Raw genomic sequence first — 19,926 nt, 5'->3', positions numbered from 1 at the left:
TGATCATGTGATGACTGGCTCCAGAATCCACAATAATAGGTTTAGACCTTACTGAATGACTTCCTTGCTTCTTTGATGCAGTGAGGCTTTCGCTTTGGCTACAAATGCATCCCATTCTCTTCTGGTAATCACCTCATCAGCTCCACCCTTCTCGTGTCTGTTTGTTAAGCTATCCCCATCTTTTATGTCTCCTATGTATGCTGAATACAAGCCTCGTGCCGGTGATTACTTGTTCTGTCAGTAATCTTTCTCCTCTTATCCGGCTGCATCGCTGCTTGCTCATGCTTCCCCAAACCACACACACTCTCCACATCAGGTAGGACTTCTTCCGTGAGGATTCTTCCTGACCAGCTTATCATAAGACTTATCTAAACTCAGCAGAAGACTAAACACTTCATCTTGCTCTAGCCTTCTCTTCAGTATGTCTTTATCTGAGGTACTCGGTCTGAGTGCCTTCAACTCTGCCCATAAGCTCTTAAAGCGTTCAAGATGCTTACTGAGCTTTCTCCATCTTGCCTCAGATTCTCAATGGCCCGCTTACCACAAAAACTTGCATAGATGCGATCTGTCCCTCATACACAGCTTCCATACTCTCCCACAACTCCTTAGCTGTCCCTTCATGACCATCAGCTTCCCGGGTTGAACTTGAGCGCGACTCGATGATCCCAAGTGTTCCATGATTCTCTTGAATCCACTTGCCTTCACCCATCTGCTTTGTAATCACTTCACCCCCACGATTCCACTCATCAGGAGTAACTGTTTGTACATAGCTCCACCATGGTGTCGTCTGTTTCCATCTACAAGAAGAGAACCTCAACCACACCAATAAACCCAGATTACCAAAAATCTCAAGCACACTCACAAACCAGATCTCCAAGAACACAAATTTGCGGAATGATTAACTCAGGTTTTAGAGCAACCTGGCTCTGATACCATATTAGATTTTGATTTAGTGAGTGTAGAACGTGGATTAAGAGAGAATAAGATTGATTTGAGTAAGTAGATTAAGAGAATTAAGAGATTAGAGTAATGAGAGAGAGTAGAAAGATTAGAGAGAGATAGTCTCAAAACTCAGATTAATTCATTCAGATGAGAGCCATACAAGATATAAGGAGATTACAATCATGTCTAGGTTCAGTGAATTCAACTTAGACCCATAAGCATGTGAGGTCAATACAAATAATAGGCTGAGATGCTTCACATGCTTGGACAGGCTGTAAAGTAGCTTTACCTTTCCAGCTAGCCCCACCCCAAACCTATCCATCCCTCTTGGACGAGTTCCTTCATCAGGATAGAGCCAAGGTAACTTCCCAAGTCACTTCCATCCAGACATGGTAACTCCAAAGTAACTGAGGTAAATTCTAAAGTTACCATGGTAAATTTCTGAAGTTACTGTCTCTTTGCCTCATCACTTAACTGAAACCCCAAAGCTTCATCTCTCCATTCTGATCTTCAATCTCAACATGAGAAGTTATCCCACTTTCTAATCAGGTGATTCCAGTTTCCCAGTTTGGGAATAGGACAGCTTCTTCGTCGTTCCAATAACACCAGGATGAATCACGTGTAAGAAGCTTGATTTGGATACATAAAGTGGTGGAGAATCACCAGGAAGTTGAATTAATCTCATAGGAGTTGGGATGAAGAAGTTATCCCACTTTCTAATCAGGTGATTCCAGTTTCCCAGTTTGGGAATAGGACAGCTTCTTCGTCGTTCCAATAACACCAGGATGAATCACTTTGTAAGAAGCTTGATTTGGATACATAAAGTGGTGGAGAAACACCAGGAAGTTGAATAAATCTCATAGGAGTTGGGATGAAGAAGTTATCCCACTTTCTAATCAGGTGATTCCAGTTTCCCAGTTTGGGAATAGGACAGCTTCTTCGTCGTTCCAATACACCAGGATGAATCACTTTGTAAGAAGCTTGATTTGGATACATAAAGTGGTGGAGAATCACCAGGAAGTTGAATTAATCTCATAGGAGTTGGGATGAAGAAGTTATCCCACTTTCTAATCAGGTGATTCCAGTTTCCCAGTTTGGGAATAGGACATCTTCTTCGTCGTTCCAATAACACCAGGATGAAGCACTTTGTAAAAAGCTTGATTTGGATACATAAAGTGGTGGAGAAACACCAGGAAGTTGAATAAATCTCATAGGAGTTGGGATGAAGAAGTTATCCCACTTTCTAATCAGGTGATTCCAGTTTCCCAGTTTGGGAATAGGACAGCTTCTTCGTCGTTCCAATAACACCAGGATGAATCACTTTGTAAGAAGCTTGATTTGGATACATAAAGTGGTGGAGAACACCAGGAAGTTGAATTAATCTCATAGGAGTTGGGATGAAGAAGTTATCCCACTTTCTAATCAGGTGATTCCAGTTTCCCAGTTTGGGAATAGGACAGCTTCTTCGTCGTTCCAATCAAACCAGGATGAATCACTTTGTAAGAAGCTTGATTTGGATACATAAAGTGGTGGAGAATCACCAGGAAGTTGAATAAATCTCATAGGAGTTGGGATGAAGAAGTTATCCCACTTTCTAATCAGGTGATTCCAGTTTCCCAGTTTGGGAATAGGACAGCTTCTTCGTCGTTCCAATAACACCAGGATGAATCACTTTGTAAGAAGCTTGATTTGGATACATAAAGTGGTGGAGAATCACCAGGAAGTTGAATTAATCTCATAGGAGTTGGGATGAAGAAGTTATCCCACTTTCTAATCAGGTGATTCCAGTTTCCCAGTTTGGGAATAGGACAGCTTCTTCGTCGTTCCAATCAAACCAGGATGAATCACTTGTAAGAAGCTTGATTTGGATACATAAAGTGGTGGAGAATCACCAGGAAGTTGAATTAATCTCATAGGAGTTGGGATGAAGAAGTTATCCCACTTTCTAATCAGGTGATTCCAGTTTCCCAGTTTGGGAATAGGACAGCTTCTTCGTCGTTCCAATCAAACCAGGATGAATCACTTTGTAAGAAGCTTGATTTGGATACATAAAGTGGTGGAGAATCACCAGGAAGTTGAATATTAATCTCATAGGAGTTGGGATGAAGAAGTTATCCCACTTTCTAATCAGGTGATTCCAGTTTCCCAGTTTGGGAATAGGACAGCTTCTTCGTCGTTCCAATAACACCAGGATGAATCACTCGGTAAGAAGCTTGATTTGGATACATAAAGTGGTGGAGAATCACCAGGAAGTTGAATTAATCTCATAGGAGTTGGGATGAAGAAGTTATCCCACTTTCTAATCAGGTGATTCCAGTTTCCCAGTTTGGGAATAGGACAGCTTCTTCGTCGTTCCAATAACACCAGGATGAATCACTTTGTAAGAAGCTTGATTTGGATACATAAAGTGGTGGAGAATCACCAGGAAGTTGAATTAATCTCATAGGAGTTGGGATGAAGAAGTTATCCCACTTTCTAATCAGGTGATTCCAGTTTCCCAGTTTGGGAATAGGACAGCTTCTTCGTCGTTCCAATAACACCAGGATGAATCACTTTGTAAGAAGCTTGATTTGGATACATAAAGTGGTGGAGAATCACCAGGAAGTTGATTAATCTCATAGGAGTTGGGATGAAGAAGTTATCCCACTTTCTAATCAGGTGATTCCAGTTTCCCAGTTTGGGAATAGGACAGCTTCTTCGTCGTTCCAATAACACCAGGATGAATCACTTTGTAAGAAGCTTGATTTGGATACATAAAGTGGTGGAGAATCACCAGGAAGTTGAATTAATCTCATAGGAGTTGGGATGAAGAAGTTATCCCACTTTCTAATCAGGTGATTCCAGTTTCCCAGTTTGGGAATAGGACAGCTTCTTCGTCGTTCCAATAACACCAGGATGAATCACTTTGTAAGAAGCTTGATTTGGATACATAAAGTGGTGGAGAACACCAGGAAGTTGAATAAATCTCATAGGAGTTGGGATGAAGAAGTTATCCCACTTTCTAATCAGGTGATTCCAGTTTCCCAGTTTGGGAATAGGACAGCTTCTTCGTCGTTCCAATAACACCAGGATGAATCACTTTGTAAGAAGCTTGATTTGGATACATAAAGTGGTGGAGAATCACCAGGAAGTTGAATTAATCTCATAGGAGTTGGGATGAAGAAGTTATCCCACTTTCTAATCAGGTGATTCCAGTTTCCCAGTTTGGGAATAGGACAGCTTCTTCGTCGTTCCAATAACACCAGGATGAATCACTTTGTAAGAAGCTTGATTTGGATACATAAAGTGGTGGAGAAACACCAGGAAGTTGAATAAATCTCATAGGAGTTGGGATGAAGAAGTTATCCCACTTTCTAATCAGGTGATTCCAGTTTCCCAGTTTGGGAATAGGACAGCTTCTTCGTCGTTCCAATAACACCAGGATGAATCACTTTGTAAGAAGCTTGATTTGGATACATAAAGTGGTGGAGAATCACCAGGAAGTTGAATTAATCTCATAGGAGTTGGGATGAAGAAGTTATCCCACTTTCTAATCAGGTGATTCCAGTTTCCCAGTTTGGGAATAGGACAGCTTCTTCGTCGTTCCAATCAAACCAGGATGAATCACTTTGTAAGAAGCTTGATTTGGATACATAAAGTGGTGGAGAATCACCAGGAAGTTGAATAAATCTCATAGGAGTTGGGATGAAGAAGTTATCCCACTTTCTAATCAGGTGATTCCAGTTTCCCAGTTTGGGAATAGGACAGCTTCTTCGTCGTTCCAATAACACCAGGATGAATCACTTTGTAAGAAGCTTGATTTGGATACATAAAGTGGTGGAGAATCACCAGGAAGTTGAATTAATCTCATAGGAGTTGGGATGAAGAAGTTATCCCACTTTCTAATCAGGTGATTCCAGTTTCCCAGTTTGGGAATAGGACAGCTTCTTCGTCGTTCCAATCAAACCAGGATGAATCACTTTGTAAGAAGCTTGATTTGGATACATAAAGTGGTGGAGAATCACCAGGAAGTTGAATTAATCTCATAGGAGTTGGGATGAAGAAGTTATCCCACTTTCTAATCAGGTGATTCCAGTTTCCCAGTTTGGGAATAGGACAGCTTCTTCGTCGTTCCAATAAACCAGGATGAATCACTTTGTAAGAAGCTTGATTTGGATACATAAAGTGGTGGAGAATCACCAGGAAGTTGAATAATCTCATAGGAGTTGGGATGAAGAAGTTATCCCACTTTCTAATCAGGTGATTCCAGTTTCCCAGTTTGGGAATAGGACAGCTTCTTCGTCGTTCCAATAAACCAGGATGAATCACTTTGTAAGAAGCTTGATTTGGATACATAAAGTGGTGGAGAATCACCAGGAAGTTGAATAATCTCATAGGAGTTGGGATGAAGAAGTTATCCCACTTTCTAATCAGGTGATTCCAGTTTCCCAGTTTGGGAATAGGACAGCTTCTTCGTCGTTCCAATAACACCAGGATGAATCACTTTGTAAGAAGCTTGATTTGGATACATAAAGTGGTGGAGAATCACCAGGAAGTTGAATTAATCTCATAGGAGTTGGGATGAAGAAGTTATCCCACTTTCTAATCAGGTGATTCCAGTTTCCCAGTTTGGGAATAGGACAGCTTCTTCGTCGTTCCAATAACACCAGGATGAATCACTTTGTAAGAAGCTTGATTTGGATACATAAAGTGGTGGAGAATCACCAGGAAGTTGAATTAATCTCATAGGAGTTGGGATGAAGAAGTTATCCCACTTTCTAATCAGGTGATTCCAGTTTCCCAGTTTGGGAATAGGACAGCTTCTTCGTCGTTCCAATAACACCAGGATGAATCACTTTGTAAGAAGCTTGATTTGGATACATAAAGTGGTGGAGAATCACCAGGAAGTTGAATAAATCTCATAGGAGTTGGGATGAAGAAGTTATCCCACTTTCTAATCAGGTGATTCCAGTTTCCCAGTTTGGGAATAGGACAGCTTCTTCGTCGTTCCAATAACACCAGGATGAATCACTTTGTAAGAAGCTTGATTTGGATACATAAAGTGGTGGAGAATCACCAGGAAGTTGAATTAATCTCATAGGAGTTGGGATGAAGAAGTTATCCCACTTTCTAATCAGGTGATTCCAGTTTCCCAGTTTGGGAATAGGACAGCTTCTTCGTCGTTCCAATAACACCAGGATGAATCACTTTGTAAGAAGCTTGATTTGGATACATAAAGTGGTGGAGAATCACCAGGAAGTTGAATAAATCTCATAGGAGTTGGGATGAAGAAGTTATCCCACTTTCTAATCAGGTGATTCCAGTTTCCCAGTTTGGGAATAGGACAGCTTCTTCGTCGTTCCAATAACACCAGGATGAATCACTTTGTAAGAAGCTTGATTTGGATACATAAAGTGGTGGAGAATCACCAGGAAGTTGAATAAATCTCATAGGAGTTGGGATGAAGAAGTTATCCCACTTTCTAATCAGGTGATTCCAGTTTCCCAGTTTGGGAATAGGACAGCTTCTTCGTCGTTCCAATAACACCAGGATGAATCACTTTGTAAGAAGCTTGATTTGGATACATAAAGTGGTGGAGAATCACCAGGAAGTTGAATTAATCTCATAGGAGTTGGGATGAAGAAGTTATCCCACTTTCTAATCAGGTGATTCCAGTTTCCCAGTTTGGGAATAGGACAGCTTCTTCGTCGTTCCAATAACACCAGGATGAATCACTTTGTAAGAAGCTTGATTTGGATACATAAAGTGGTGGAGAATCACCAGGAAGTTGAATTAATCTCATAGGAGTTGGGATGAAGAAGTTATCCCACTTTCTAATCAGGTGATTCCAGTTTCCCAGTTTGGGAATAGGACAGCTTCTTCGTCGTTCCAATAACACCAGGATGAATCACTTTGTAAGAAGCTTGATTTGGATACATAAAGTGGTGGAGAATCACCAGGAAGTTGAATTAATCTCATAGGAGTTGGGATGAAGAAGTTATCCCACTTTCTAATCAGGTGATTCCAGTTTCCCAGTTTGGGAATAGGACAGCTTCTTCGTCGTTCCACCATGAATCACTTTGTAAGAAGCTTGATTTGGATACATAAAGTGGTGGAGAATCACCAGGAAGTTGAATTAATCTCATAGGAGTTGGGATGAAGAAGTTATCCCACTTTCTAATCAGGTGATTCCAGTTTCCCAGTTTGGGAATAGGACAGCTTCTTCGTCGTTCCAATAACACCAGGATGAATCACTTTGTAAGAAGCTTGATTTGGATACATAAAGTGGTGGAGAATCACCAGGAAGTTGAATAAATCTCATAGGAGTTGGGATGAAGAAGTTATCCCACTTTCTAATCAGGTGATTCCAGTTTCCCAGTTTGGGAATAGGACAGCTTCTTCGTCGTTCCAATAACACCAGGATGAATCACTTTGTAAGAAGCTTGATTTGGATACATAAAGTGGTGGAGAATCACCAGGAAGTTGAATAAATCTCATAGGAGTTGGGATGAAGAAGTTATCCCACTTTCTAATCAGGTGATTCCAGTTTCCCAGTTTGGGAATAGGACAGCTTCTTCGTCGTTCCAATCAAACCAGGATGAATCACTTTGTAAAAAGCTTGATTTGGATACATAAAGTGGTGGAGAATCACCAGGAAGTTGAATAATCTCATAGGAGTTGGGATGAAGAAGTTATCCCACTTTCTAATCAGGTGATTCCAGTTTCCCAGTTTGGGAATAGGACAGCTTCTTCGTCGTTCCAATAACACCAGGATGAATCACTTTGTAAGAAGCTTGATTTGGATACATAAAGTGGTGGAGAATCACCAGGAAGTTGAATTAATCTCATAGGAGTTGGGATGAAGAAGTTATCCCACTTTCTAATCAGGTGATTCCAGTTTCCCAGTTTGGGAATAGGACAGCTTCTTCGTCGTTCCAATAACACCAGGATGAATCACTTTGTAAGAAGCTTGATTTGGATACATAAAGTGGTGGAGAATCACCAGGAAGTTGAATTAATCTCATAGGAGTTGGGATGAAGAAGTTATCCCACTTTCTAATCAGGTGATTCCAGTTTCCCAGTTTGGGAATAGGACAGCTTCTTCGTCGTTCCAATAACACCAGGATGAATCACTTTGTAAGAAGCTTGATTTGGATACATAAAGTGGTGGAGAATCACCAGGAAGTTGAATAAATCTCATAGGAGTTGGGATGAAGAAGTTATCCCACTTTCTAATCAGGTGATTCCAGTTTCCCAGTTTGGGAATAGGACAGCTTCTTCGTCGTTCCAATCAAACCAGGATGAATCACTTTGTAAGAAGCTTGATTTGGATACATAAAGTGGTGGAGAATCACCAGGAAGTTGAATAAATCTCATAGGAGTTGGGATGAAGAAGTTATCCCACTTTCTAATCAGGTGATTCCAGTTTCCCAGTTTGGGAATAGGACAGCTTCTTCGTCGTTCCAATAACACCAGGATGAATCACTTTGTAAGAAGCTTGATTTGGATACATAAAGTGGTGGAGAATCACCAGGAAGTTGAATTAATCTCATAGGAGTTGGGATGAAGAAGTTATCCCACTTTCTAATCAGGTGATTCCAGTTTCCCAGTTTGGGAATAGGACAGCTTCTTCGTCGTTCCAATCAAACCAGGATGAATCACTTTGTAAGAAGCTTGATTTGGATACATAAAGTGGTGGAGAATCACCAGGAAGTTGAATTAATCTCATAGGAGTTGGGATGAAGAAGTTATCCCACTTTCTAATCAGGTGATTCCAGTTTCCCAGTTTGGGAATAGGACAGCTTCTTCGTCGTTCCAATCAAACCAGGATGAATCACTTTGTAAGAAGCTTGATTTGGATACATAAAGTGGTGGAGAATCACCAGGAAGTTGAATTAATCTCATAGGAGTTGGGATGAAGAAGTTATCCCACTTTCTAATCAGGTGATTCCAGTTTCCCAGTTTGGGAATAGGACAGCTTCTTCGTCGTTCCAATAACACCAGGATGAATCACTTTGTAAGAAGCTTGATTTGGATACATAAAGTGGTGGAGAATCACCAGGAAGTTGAATTAATCTCATAGGAGTTGGGATGAAGAAGTTATCCCACTTTCTAATCAGGTGATTCCAGTTTCCCAGTTTGGGAATAGGACAGCTTCTTCGTCGTTCCAATAACACCAGGATGAATCACTTTGTAAGAAGCTTGATTTGGATACATAAAGTGGTGGAGAATCACCAGGAAGTTGAATTAATCTCATAGGAGTTGGGATGAAGAAGTTATCCCACTTTCTAATCAGGTGATTCCAGTTTCCCAGTTTGGGAATAGGACAGCTTCTTCGTCGTTCCAATAACACCAGGATGAATCACTTTGTAAGAAGCTTGATTTGGATACATAAAGTGGTGGAGAATCACCAGGAAGTTGAATTAATCTCATAGGAGTTGGGATGAAGAAGTTATCCCACTTTCTAATCAGGTGATTCCAGTTTCCCAGTTTGGGAATAGGACAGCTTCTTCGTCGTTCCAATAACACCAGGATGAATCACTTTGTAAGAAGCTTGATTTGGATACATAAAGTGGTGGAGAATCACCAGGAAGTTGAATAAATCTCATAGGAGTTGGGATGAAGAAGTTATCCCACTTTCTAATCAGGTGATTCCAGTTTCCCAGTTTGGGAATAGGACAGCTTCTTCGTCGTTCCAATAACACCAGGATGAATCACTTTGTAAGAAGCTTGATTTGGATACATAAAGTGGTGGAGAATCACCAGGAAGTTGAATTAATCTCATAGGAGTTGGGATGAAGAAGTTATCCCACTTTCTAATCAGGTGATTCCAGTTTCCCAGTTTGGGAATAGGACAGCTTCTTCGTCGTTCCAATAACACCAGGATGAATCACTTTGTAAGAAGCTTGATTTGGATACATAAAGTGGTGGAGAATCACCAGGAAGTTGAATAAATCTCATAGGAGTTGGGATGAAGAAGTTATCCCACTTTCTAATCAGGTGATTCCAGTTTCCCAGTTTGGGAATAGGACAGCTTCTTCGTCGTTCCAATAACACCAGGATGAATCACTTTGTAAGAAGCTTGATTTGGATACATAAAGTGGTGGAGAATCACCAGGAAGTTGAATAAATCTCATAGGAGTTGGGATGAAGAAGTTATCCCACTTTCTAATCAGGTGATTCCAGTTTCCCAGTTTGGGAATAGGACAGCTTCTTCGTCGTTCCAATAACACCAGGATGAATCACTTTGTAAGAAGCTTGATTTGGATACATAAAGTGGTGGAGAATCACCAGGAAGTTGAATAAATCTCATAGGAGTTGGGATGAAGAAGTTATCCCACTTTCTAATCAGGTGATTCCAGTTTCCCAGTTTGGGAATAGGACAGCTTCTTCGTCGTTCCAATCAAACCAGGATGAATCACTTTGTAAGAAGCTTGATTTGGATACATAAAGTGGTGGAGAATCACCAGGAAGTTGAATAATCTCATAGGAGTTGGGATGAAGAAGTTATCCCACTTTCTAATCAGGTGATTCCAGTTTCCCAGTTTGGGAATAGGACAGCTTCTTCGTCGTTCCAATAACACCAGGATGAATCACTTTGTAAGAAGCTTGATTTGGATACATAAAGTGGTGGAGAATCACCAGGAAGTTGAATTAATCTCATAGGAGTTGGGATGAAGAAGTTATCCCACTTTCTAATCAGGTGATTCCAGTTTCCCAGTTTGGGAATAGGACAGCTTCTTCGTCGTTCCAATAACACCAGGATGAATCACTTTGTAAGAAGCTTGATTTGGATACATAAAGTGGTGGAGAATCACCAGGAAGTTGAATAAATCTCATAGGAGTTGGGATGAAGAAGTTATCCCACTTTCTAATCAGGTGATTCCAGTTTCCCAGTTTGGGAATAGGACAGCTTCTTCGTCGTTCCAATAACACCAGGATGAATCACTTTGTAAGAAGCTTGATTTGGATACATAAAGTGGTGGAGAATCACCAGGAAGTTGAATAAATCTCATAGGAGTTGGGATGAAGAAGTTATCCCACTTTCTAATCAGGTGATTCCAGTTTCCCAGTTTGGGAATAGGACAGCTTCTTCGTCGTTCCAATCAAACCAGGATGAATCACTTTGTAAGAAGCTTGATTTGGATACATAAAGTGGTGGAGAATCACCAGGAAGTTGAATTAATCTCATAGGAGTTGGGATGAAGAAGTTATCCCACTTTCTAATCAGGTGATTCCAGTTTCCCAGTTTGGGAATAGGACAGCTTCTTCGTCGTTCCAATCAAACCAGGATGAATCACTTTGTAAGAAGCTTGATTTGGATACATAAAGTGGTGGAGAATCACCAGGAAGTTGAATAAATCTCATAGGAGTTGGGATGAAGAAGTTATCCCACTTTCTAATCAGGTGATTCCAGTTTCCCAGTTTGGGAATAGGACAGCTTCTTCGTCGTTCCAATAACACCAGGATGAATCACTTTGTAAGAAGCTTGATTTGGATACATAAAGTGGTGGAGAATCACCAGGAAGTTGAATAAATCTCATAGGAGTTGGGATGAAGAAGTTATCCCACTTTCTAATCAGGTGATTCCAGTTTCCCAGTTTGGGAATAGGACAGCTTCTTCGTCGTTCCAATAACACCAGGATGAATCACTTTGTAAGAAGCTTGATTTGGATACATAAAGTGGTGGAGAATCACCAGGAAGTTGAATTAATCTCATAGGAGTTGGGATGAAGAAGTTATCCCACTTTCTAATCAGGTGATTCCAGTTTCCCAGTTTGGGAATAGGACAGCTTCTTCGTCGTTCCAACAAACCAGGATGAATCACTTTGTAAGAAGCTCGATTTGGATACATAAAGTGGTGGAGAATCACCAGAAAGTTGAATTAATCTCATAGGAGTTGGGATGAAGAAGTTATCCCACTTTCTAATCAGGTGATTCCAGTTTCCCAGTTTGGGAATAGGACAGCTTCTTCGTCGTTCCAATAACACCAGGATGAATCACTTTGTAAGAAGCTTGATTTGGATACATAAAGTGGTGGAGAATCACCAGGAAGTTGAATAATCTCATAGGAGTTGGGATGAAGAAGTTATCCCACTTTCTAATCAGGTGATTCCAGTTTCCCAGTTTGGGAATAGGACAGCTTCTTCGTCGTTCCAATAACACCAGGATGAATCACTTTGTAAGAAGCTTGATTTGGATACATAAAGTGGTGGAGAATCACCAGGAAGTTGAATAAATCTCATAGGAGTTGGGATGAAGAAGTTATCCCACTTTCTAATCAGGTGATTCCAGTTTCCCAGTTTGGGAATAGGACAGCTTCTTCGTCGTTCCAATAACACCAGGATGAATCACTTTGTAAGAAGCTTGATTTGGATACATAAAGTGGTGGAGAATCACCAGGAAGTTGAATAAATCTCATAGGAGTTGGGATGAAGAAGTTATCCCACTTTCTAATCAGGTGATTCCAGTTTCCCAGTTTGGGAATAGGACAGCTTCTTCGTCGTTCCAATCAAACCAGGATGAATCACTTTGTAAAAAGCTTGATTTGGATACATAAAGTGGTGGAGAATCACCAGGAAGTTGAATTAATCTCATAGGAGTTGGGATGAAGAAGTTATCCCACTTTCTAATCAGGTGATTCCAGTTTCCCAGTTTGGGAATAGGACAGCTTCTTCGTCGTTCCAATAACACCAGGATGAATCACTTTGTAAGAAGCTTGATTTGGATACATAAAGTGGTGGAGAATCACCAGGAAGTTGAATTAATCTCATAGGAGTTGGGATGAAGAAGTTATCCCACTTTCTAATCAGGTGATTCCAGTTTCCCAGTTTGGGAATAGGACAGCTTCTTCGTCGTTCCAATAACACCAGGATGAATCACTTTGTAAGAAGCTTGATTTGGATACATAAAGTGGTGGAGAATCACCAGGAAGTTGAATTAATCTCATAGGAGTTGGGATGAAGAAGTTATCCCACTTTCTAATCAGGTGATTCCAGTTTCCCAGTTTGGGAATAGGACAGCTTCTTCGTCGTTCCAATAACACCAGGATGAATCACTTTGTAAGAAGCTTGATTTGGATACATAAAGTGGTGGAGAAACACCAGGAAGTTGAATAAATCTCATAGGAGTTGGGATGAAGAAGTTATCCCACTTTCTAATCAGGTGATTCCAGTTTCCCAGTTTGGGAATAGGACAGCTTCTTCGTCGTTCCAATAACACCAGGATGAATCACTTTGTAAGAAGCTTGATTTGGATACATAAAGTGGTGGAGAATCACCAGGAAGTTGAATTAATCTCATAGGAGTTGGGATGAAGAAATTATCCCACTTTCTAATCAGGTGATTCCAGTTTCCCAGTTTGGGAATAGGACAGCTTCTTCGTCGTTCCAATCAAACCAGGATGAATCACTTTGTAAGAAGCTTGATTTGGATACATAAAGTGGTGGAGAATCACCAGGAAGTTGAATTAATCTCATAGGAGTTGGGATGAAGAAGTTATCCCACTTTCTAATCAGGTGATTCCAGTTTCCCAGTTTGGGAATAGGACAGCTTCTTTGTCGTTCCAATCAAACCAGGATGAATCACTCGGTAAGAAGCTTGATTTGGATACATAAAGTGTTGGAGAATCACCAGGAAGTTGAATAAATCTCATAGGAGTTGGGATGAAGAAGTTATCCCACTTTCTAATCAGGTGATTCCAGTTTCCCAGTTTGGGAATAGGACAGCTTCTTCGTCGTTCCAATCAAACCAGGATGAATCACTTTGTAAGAAGCTTGATTTGGATACATAAAGTGGTGGAGAATCACCAGGAAGTTGAATTAATCTCATAGGAGTTGGGATGAAGAAGTTATCCCACTTTCTAATCAGGTGATTCAGGTTTCCCAGTTTGGGAATAGGACAGCTTCTTTGTCGTTCCAATCAAACCAGGATGAATCACTCGGTAAGAAGCTTGATTTGGATACATAAAGTGTTGGAGAATCACCAGGAAGTTGAATAAATCTCATAGGAGTTGGGATGAAGAAGTTATCCCACTTTCTAATCAGGTGATTCCAGTTTCCCAGTTTGGGAATAGGACATCTTCTTCGTCGTTCCAATAACACCAGGATGAATCACTTTGTAAAAAGCTTGATTTGGATACATAAAGTGGTGGTGAAACACCAGGAAGTTGAATAAATCTCATAGGAGTTGGGATGAAGAAGTTATCCCACTTTCTAATCAGGTGATTCCAGTTTCCCAGTTTGGGAATAGGACAGCTTCTTCGTCGTTCCAATAACACCAGGATGAATTGTTGAACTGAAGAGAAGATAGAGCTTGTACAATAATAGGGCAAGCTCTAGAAGATGTCCAGAAGAGTTCAATCAAGCTTCAGAGGTGTTCTGAAGTAGTTATCTTGTGAAGTTAAGTCTAGGAAAGACTTAGACTGATCATGTGAAGGCTGTGAAGGAGTTAGAGAGAAGATGGAAGTATGGTGCAAAGATAGGGCGTTCAGTACGGGCTTGTACGGTCTAGGGTGAGCCATGAAGATGTCTAGTGCAACCAAGAAGGAAGATAGGGCAATGTACAAAGATAGGGCGAGTGGTACGGACAGGAGGTCCGTACCATCGACCGTACAGTCCACTCCTCACGCCCATGTCATCCGGTTAACCCCAAATCTTGATGTGCAATGTGTGGGCGGTTCAATCTGATCTTAAGTGACCGTTTGGGATACTTGGAGGGAAAGGAAGATTCAAATGGATAAGGTGAGCTGTTGGTATGAGCTGGAAAGGTAAAGGTGCTTTACCTTTACAGCCTTGACTCATCTTATCCATCCAATTCAAATGAAGCAATCTGAGCCCTTTACCTTGAGTCAAATCGCCAGCTAGCTCCAGCAACATCAAGACCAGTCTTCTCTCATCCTCACCATCCATTTTATCTTGTATTTACAGCCTTAGGATCTAGGTTTGTGATCTGAGTGTGTAAAGGCATATATAAGCCTCTTATCATCATTTTGTAATCTCTTAAGTGAGTAGGGGGATTTCCCCTCTCCACTTCATGAATGATAAACTGTTCTTGAATCTAAAACCCTAATCTCTAATCTCTTATTCTCCTAATCTCTCAGTCTCTTAATCTCTGTTCCTAAGTCTCTTATTCTCTCATAAACACTCTCACCAATCTCTCTTTCTAAATTACCTAGAGCAAGCTCTCATCTTTCTCCATTGGAGTTTATACACACACATACAACCAGAGAAGAGAACTCTACAAATCTCATATGGTATCAGAGCCAGGTTCATCAGAACCTGAGCTGAAGCTTCCGCAAGTCCACAGCTCACGCCTCAGCTCAAAACCAAACCCCTTTGACGCCATTGATGCTTTCCCATCCAGTTCAGTCCCTTATGAAGAAGAAGGCTGAAGCTTGGCGAGTTCCCTTGGTTCCTCATCCTGTTCTCTACTTGCTCAGATGGAGATTATCCTTGGAGGCAAAGGTGTATGGAGAGGCCTAACTAACCTGACTCCAAAGCTCCTTGTCCAAGAGAAGTTTCACATCAGGCTAAAAGAGTATGGTGTCAAGAGCTTGGCGCCTAGATGTTCTGAAGAAAGGAGGGATCTTTTGAGTTGATGGTACAAGATGGTGGCCATGAACTGAAGGAGAAGGAGGTGGGTGATGATCTAGACTCTCAGTTCCAACAACAGTCATGGCCGGTTTCACAAAATGCAAAAGGAATCAACCTGGTTCCTTGTTGTAAGCGATTCTATAAACCATCTTGATAATGAGCTTGTGTTGTTGACTGGTTGTGATGTTGTGATGTGATTGAAATCCTGAGGACTGTTTAAAAGATTATTAAATGAAATGAATTTAGAATCTGTCCCAGGATGCTTAAAGAGCTTGGTTCCCTAGTAATCCTTTCATCGTACTAGTTATACTAAGTTTACTAGCAGTTGTGTAAGTGCTTTAAAAGGACTAGTAATTTAACAGTATTACTAGGATTACTAGGTATGTTAATATGCTTATCTCTGGTTCATAATGATGCTTGTTGTGATTAATTGAATCTGCTTGCATACATGGATTGAAACCGAATTGAAAGCTGTTGCATATAGTCTTGTGGCTGTCTTACATTGAAGCATTAGATTCATGTCTAAATGCTGAGTAAAGAAGCTTTAAAAAAAAAAAAAAAAAATGCCTAAGTAACTTGCATAAACTGAAAAAGAAAATGCTTGTGCTTAGAGAGATTGCTTGCAAAGATAGAACTTGAAAATGACTTGTTTTAATCTGTTGTAATGCTTGTGAGATTGGGAATCAAACTTGATGATTAATCAAGGATTGATCCCAATACTCTTGTGTCTTATCCTTGCTGGAGTTTGAGTGGTATTTCAGGTTCACAAGAAGTGTTCTTTGCTCACCACCTATCCAAGACAAGAGGAAGACTTGAACCATTGTGTGGAGCAATGGGAAGATACTTGTGTGTAGAAGCTGGTTTAAGAAGCGCAGGCCACGAGGTTGTTGAGCTCCTGGTTCAAGACATACAAGCGAAAGACCAACCATTGTGTGGAGCAACGGGAAGGTTCTTGTGTGTAGAAGCCGGTTTAAGAAGCGCAGGCCACAAGGTTGTTGAGCTCCTGGTTCAAGACACACAAGAAGAAGAAGGTCACCATCTAAGCCATGAGGAAGGCTGGTGATCTGAGGGTACTTGAAGCTGAAGGCAAAAGGGTGGATCAGTGATTTAAGCGCAGCTGTTAGGGTGATGTGCTCCTGGTCTTGAAGTTCATTGAGGCTCATTTCAAGCTTGGATCTCCCCATTCTCGGTCTCAAGCTTGCGGTGGGAATTCAAATGACCAACCTGAAGTGCTAAAGTTCAAGACCTGTTTCCTCCTTATCATTACAATAGAATGATAAAATGAAGCCTGTTGCCAAAATTCTGTGGGAAGTCCACAGCCTGCTCCAAAGAGGGTAGAGAGGATGTTGTGACAATGGAGAGATGACTTGTGGTTCTGTCCATGGTGGTTTAGTCACCATAGCCTACACATCAGATGAGTGTAGAGAGGACAGTCGACATACAAAGAAGAGCATCACCAGGAGGGTGATGCAATTTAAACAAAGACCATTGCAAGCTGATCATGGAGTGATCCAGCCGAAGTAGAGGGAAGAAGAAAGCTACTCAATAAGCCTCTGGTGTGAGATGCTTGGAGAGTGAGCATTGCAAGAGGTATGGGCACACCAAGGAGAGGTGTTGGATACTGAATCCAAGCCTCAAACCTGCCAAGTTCAAGTGAACCGTGCCCATGGAGGTTCAAGAGATCAGCTCGGATCTCTTGTTTGTAAGCAAACCTCCTAACCCTTAATAAGAGCTTGTGTCTTTATTTATTGTGTAGAATTGAGTAGAATGTCTATACTGCTTGCATCATGTTTGAAAAGCTGTTTTGCATGCATAAGCATGTCTCATATTGTCTAAGTTCAATCCGAGTGTGTACTGTTGCTAATGTTTATGTTTAATCCATCAATGAAAGTCTAGCATCAATTAGAAATTGTTTAAGTTGCTTGCATCATTGGTCTTGATTGAAACTGCTGTGCATAGCTTTAATATGTCTCATGGATTGAACCTGTTGCATTCATGTAGTTAATGCTTTAAGATTGTGCATTCTTGTATTGATGCATTTAAAAATGAGCCTAAATTGTCAATGTATTGTATAAAGCTTGCATTGTCATTTTAGAGATTGAAAACTGCTTGTTCTTGCCTTATTGATTGGCTTGTTTCAAGGTTTATATATTGCTGTGACATTGGTGATCAAACAGGATAAATTATCTTGGTTTGATCCCAATGGGATGATCTGATCTTGCATTGAGTTGTGGTGGTGTTAGGTACACAAGGAAAGTGATACATGTAACTCACCAACAGCCAAGAATGTAGAGACAAAGGTCTTGTGCCATTGCATATCATCACTAGGACATGTTAGTCCATAATCTACAGGAAGTGTAGTGTGATTGATTATGCAATGAGAGATGGCCATTGCATAATACCATTGGACATATACAGTCCAAAGACTACAGGAAGTGTAGCATGGGTCATTATGCAATGAGAAGTGTGTCTTGTGAGTCTCTCTATGGTGATTCAAACACCCTAGTTCCTGGTTAAGGAAGATAGTTAACTCACAAGAAGAAAGCTATCATGAAAGACTGATAGTTATAGACCATGGAGATGCATAGGATCATCACAAGCTTAGCTCCTTCTAGTCTCGGTTCTAAGCTTGAGGGGGAGTCTTAATGCATATGATCCATGGTCAGTAACAAGTCTTTTGCAAAAGCTTCTACAAGGATCATCAACCGGACCAAGTCAGTGGCGTGTCTAGGCAAGAGGCTGTTCAGAGCAGCCTTGGCAAGTGAGGAAGAAGGCTCTCCATCAATGCGGCTTCAATGAGAGGTGATTGAGGAGAAGCTGATGAATCCATTCTGCCTTTCCAAGAAGTTGATGATGCCATGAAGATGGTACATTGGTCGAGTTTGGAAACTCACAAAAACACAAGGGAAGTTCCCTTAGACTTTTAAAACTCCTTTCAATCTTTTTCATTCATCTTATTCATTGCTTGTGCTTGAAAAGATACTTAAGATGATTATGATTGAATTGTGAGATTGTGTGCATCAAATGTGATGCAGGATATTCATTTTCTTGTTTTTGATAGGTACTGATGCACCTTTGGGATAATGTATCAGGTACCATGGCTTGAGCCTCACTAAAGATGTTCCTGGTCAGTTCCTAGCTTCTCTAAGATGGCTGAGAAGTCTGTTGAGAGGGGGAGATCCAAACCAGTCCTATGAAGAGGGCAAGCCGTGTGTGAAGTGTTGATCAGCCTCACTAGTGTTGTGAAGATGATCTGGTCGTGTCCTAGCTTCTCTAAGAAGGCTGTGAAGTCAGTTGAGAGGGGGAGACTTCAAACCAGTTCCATGAAGAGGTGAAGCTGAGTTGTTGAGTGCGCAAAGTCTTGACGAGTTGCTGCACCAGTTTAGGCCGTGATCCAGAACTTCTTGTGTCCAACCACACTGGTTCTAAGGCACAAGAGTTCACTGGCTAATCCCTAGGCTTTGGAGAGCTCTACTCTTTTTCCCTTGCAAGGTTTTGTCCCAATGGGTTTTCCTTGTAAGGTTTTTAATGAGGGAGACTCTTCAGAGTTCCAAGCTTGGCTTAGGATCTCCTAAAGTCAAGCTTGAGGGGGAGTGTTGAACTGAAGAGAAGATAGAGCTTGTACAATAATAGGGCAAGCTCTAGAAGATGTCCAGAAGAGTTCAATCAAGCTTCAGAGGTGTTCTGAAGTAGTTATCTTGTGAAGTTAAGTCTAGGAAAGACTTAGACTGATCATGTGAAGGCTGTGAAGGAGTTAGAGAGAAGATGGAAGTATGGTGCAAAGATAGGGCGTTCAGTACGGGCTTGTACGGTCTAGGGTGAGCCATGAAGATGTCTAGTGCAACCAAGAAGGAAGATAGGGCAATGTACAAAGATAGGGCGAGTGGTACGGACAGGAGGTCCGTACCATCGACCGTACAGTCCACTCCTCACGCCCATGTCATCCGGTTAACCCCAAATCTTGATGTGCAATGTGTGGGCGGTTCAATCTGATCTTAAGTGACCGTTTGGGATACTTGGAGGGAAAGGAAGATTCAAATGGATAAGGTGAGCTGTTGGTATGAGCTGGAAAGGTAAAGGTGCTTTACCTTTACAGCCTTGACTCATCTTATCCATCCAATTCAAATGAAGCAATCTGAGCCCTTTACCTTGAGTCAAATCGCCAGCTAGCTCCAGCAACATCAAGACCAGTCTTCTCTCATCCTCACCATCCATTTTATCTTGTATTTACAGCCTTAGGATCTAGGTTTGTGATCTGAGTGTGTAAAGGCATATATAAGCCTCTTATCATCATTTTGTAATCTCTTAAGTGAGTAAGGGGGATTTCCCCTCTCCACTTCATGAATGATAAACTGTTCTTGAATCTAAAACCCTAATCTCTAATCTCTTATTCTCCTAATCTCTCAGTCTCT

General features: G+C 41.1%; 1 protein-coding gene across 1 annotated transcript; it reads left to right on the top strand.

The window, feature by feature from the left end:
- Positions 1-14,214: 14,214 nt before the first annotated feature.
- LOC125606727 lies at positions 14,215-17,423 on the top strand. Its single transcript, XM_048775625.1, has 2 exons — positions 14,215-15,642; positions 16,276-17,423. Exons 1-2 carry the CDS (start codon positions 15,519-15,521, stop codon positions 16,575-16,577), a joined length of 426 nt encoding a protein of 141 aa, XP_048631582.1. The 5' UTR covers positions 14,215-15,518; the 3' UTR covers positions 16,578-17,423.
- Positions 17,424-19,926: the final 2,503 nt, after the last annotated feature.

The sequence above is a fragment of the Brassica napus genome, unplaced genomic scaffold (genome assembly GCF_020379485.1).
Source record: "Brassica napus cultivar Da-Ae unplaced genomic scaffold, Da-Ae ScsIHWf_947;HRSCAF=1340, whole genome shotgun sequence".
Classification (NCBI taxonomy): Eukaryota; Viridiplantae; Streptophyta; class Magnoliopsida; order Brassicales; family Brassicaceae; genus Brassica; species Brassica napus.
The sequence above is the reverse complement of the archived record's forward strand: the minus strand, read 5'-3'. Positions and strand labels throughout refer to the sequence as shown.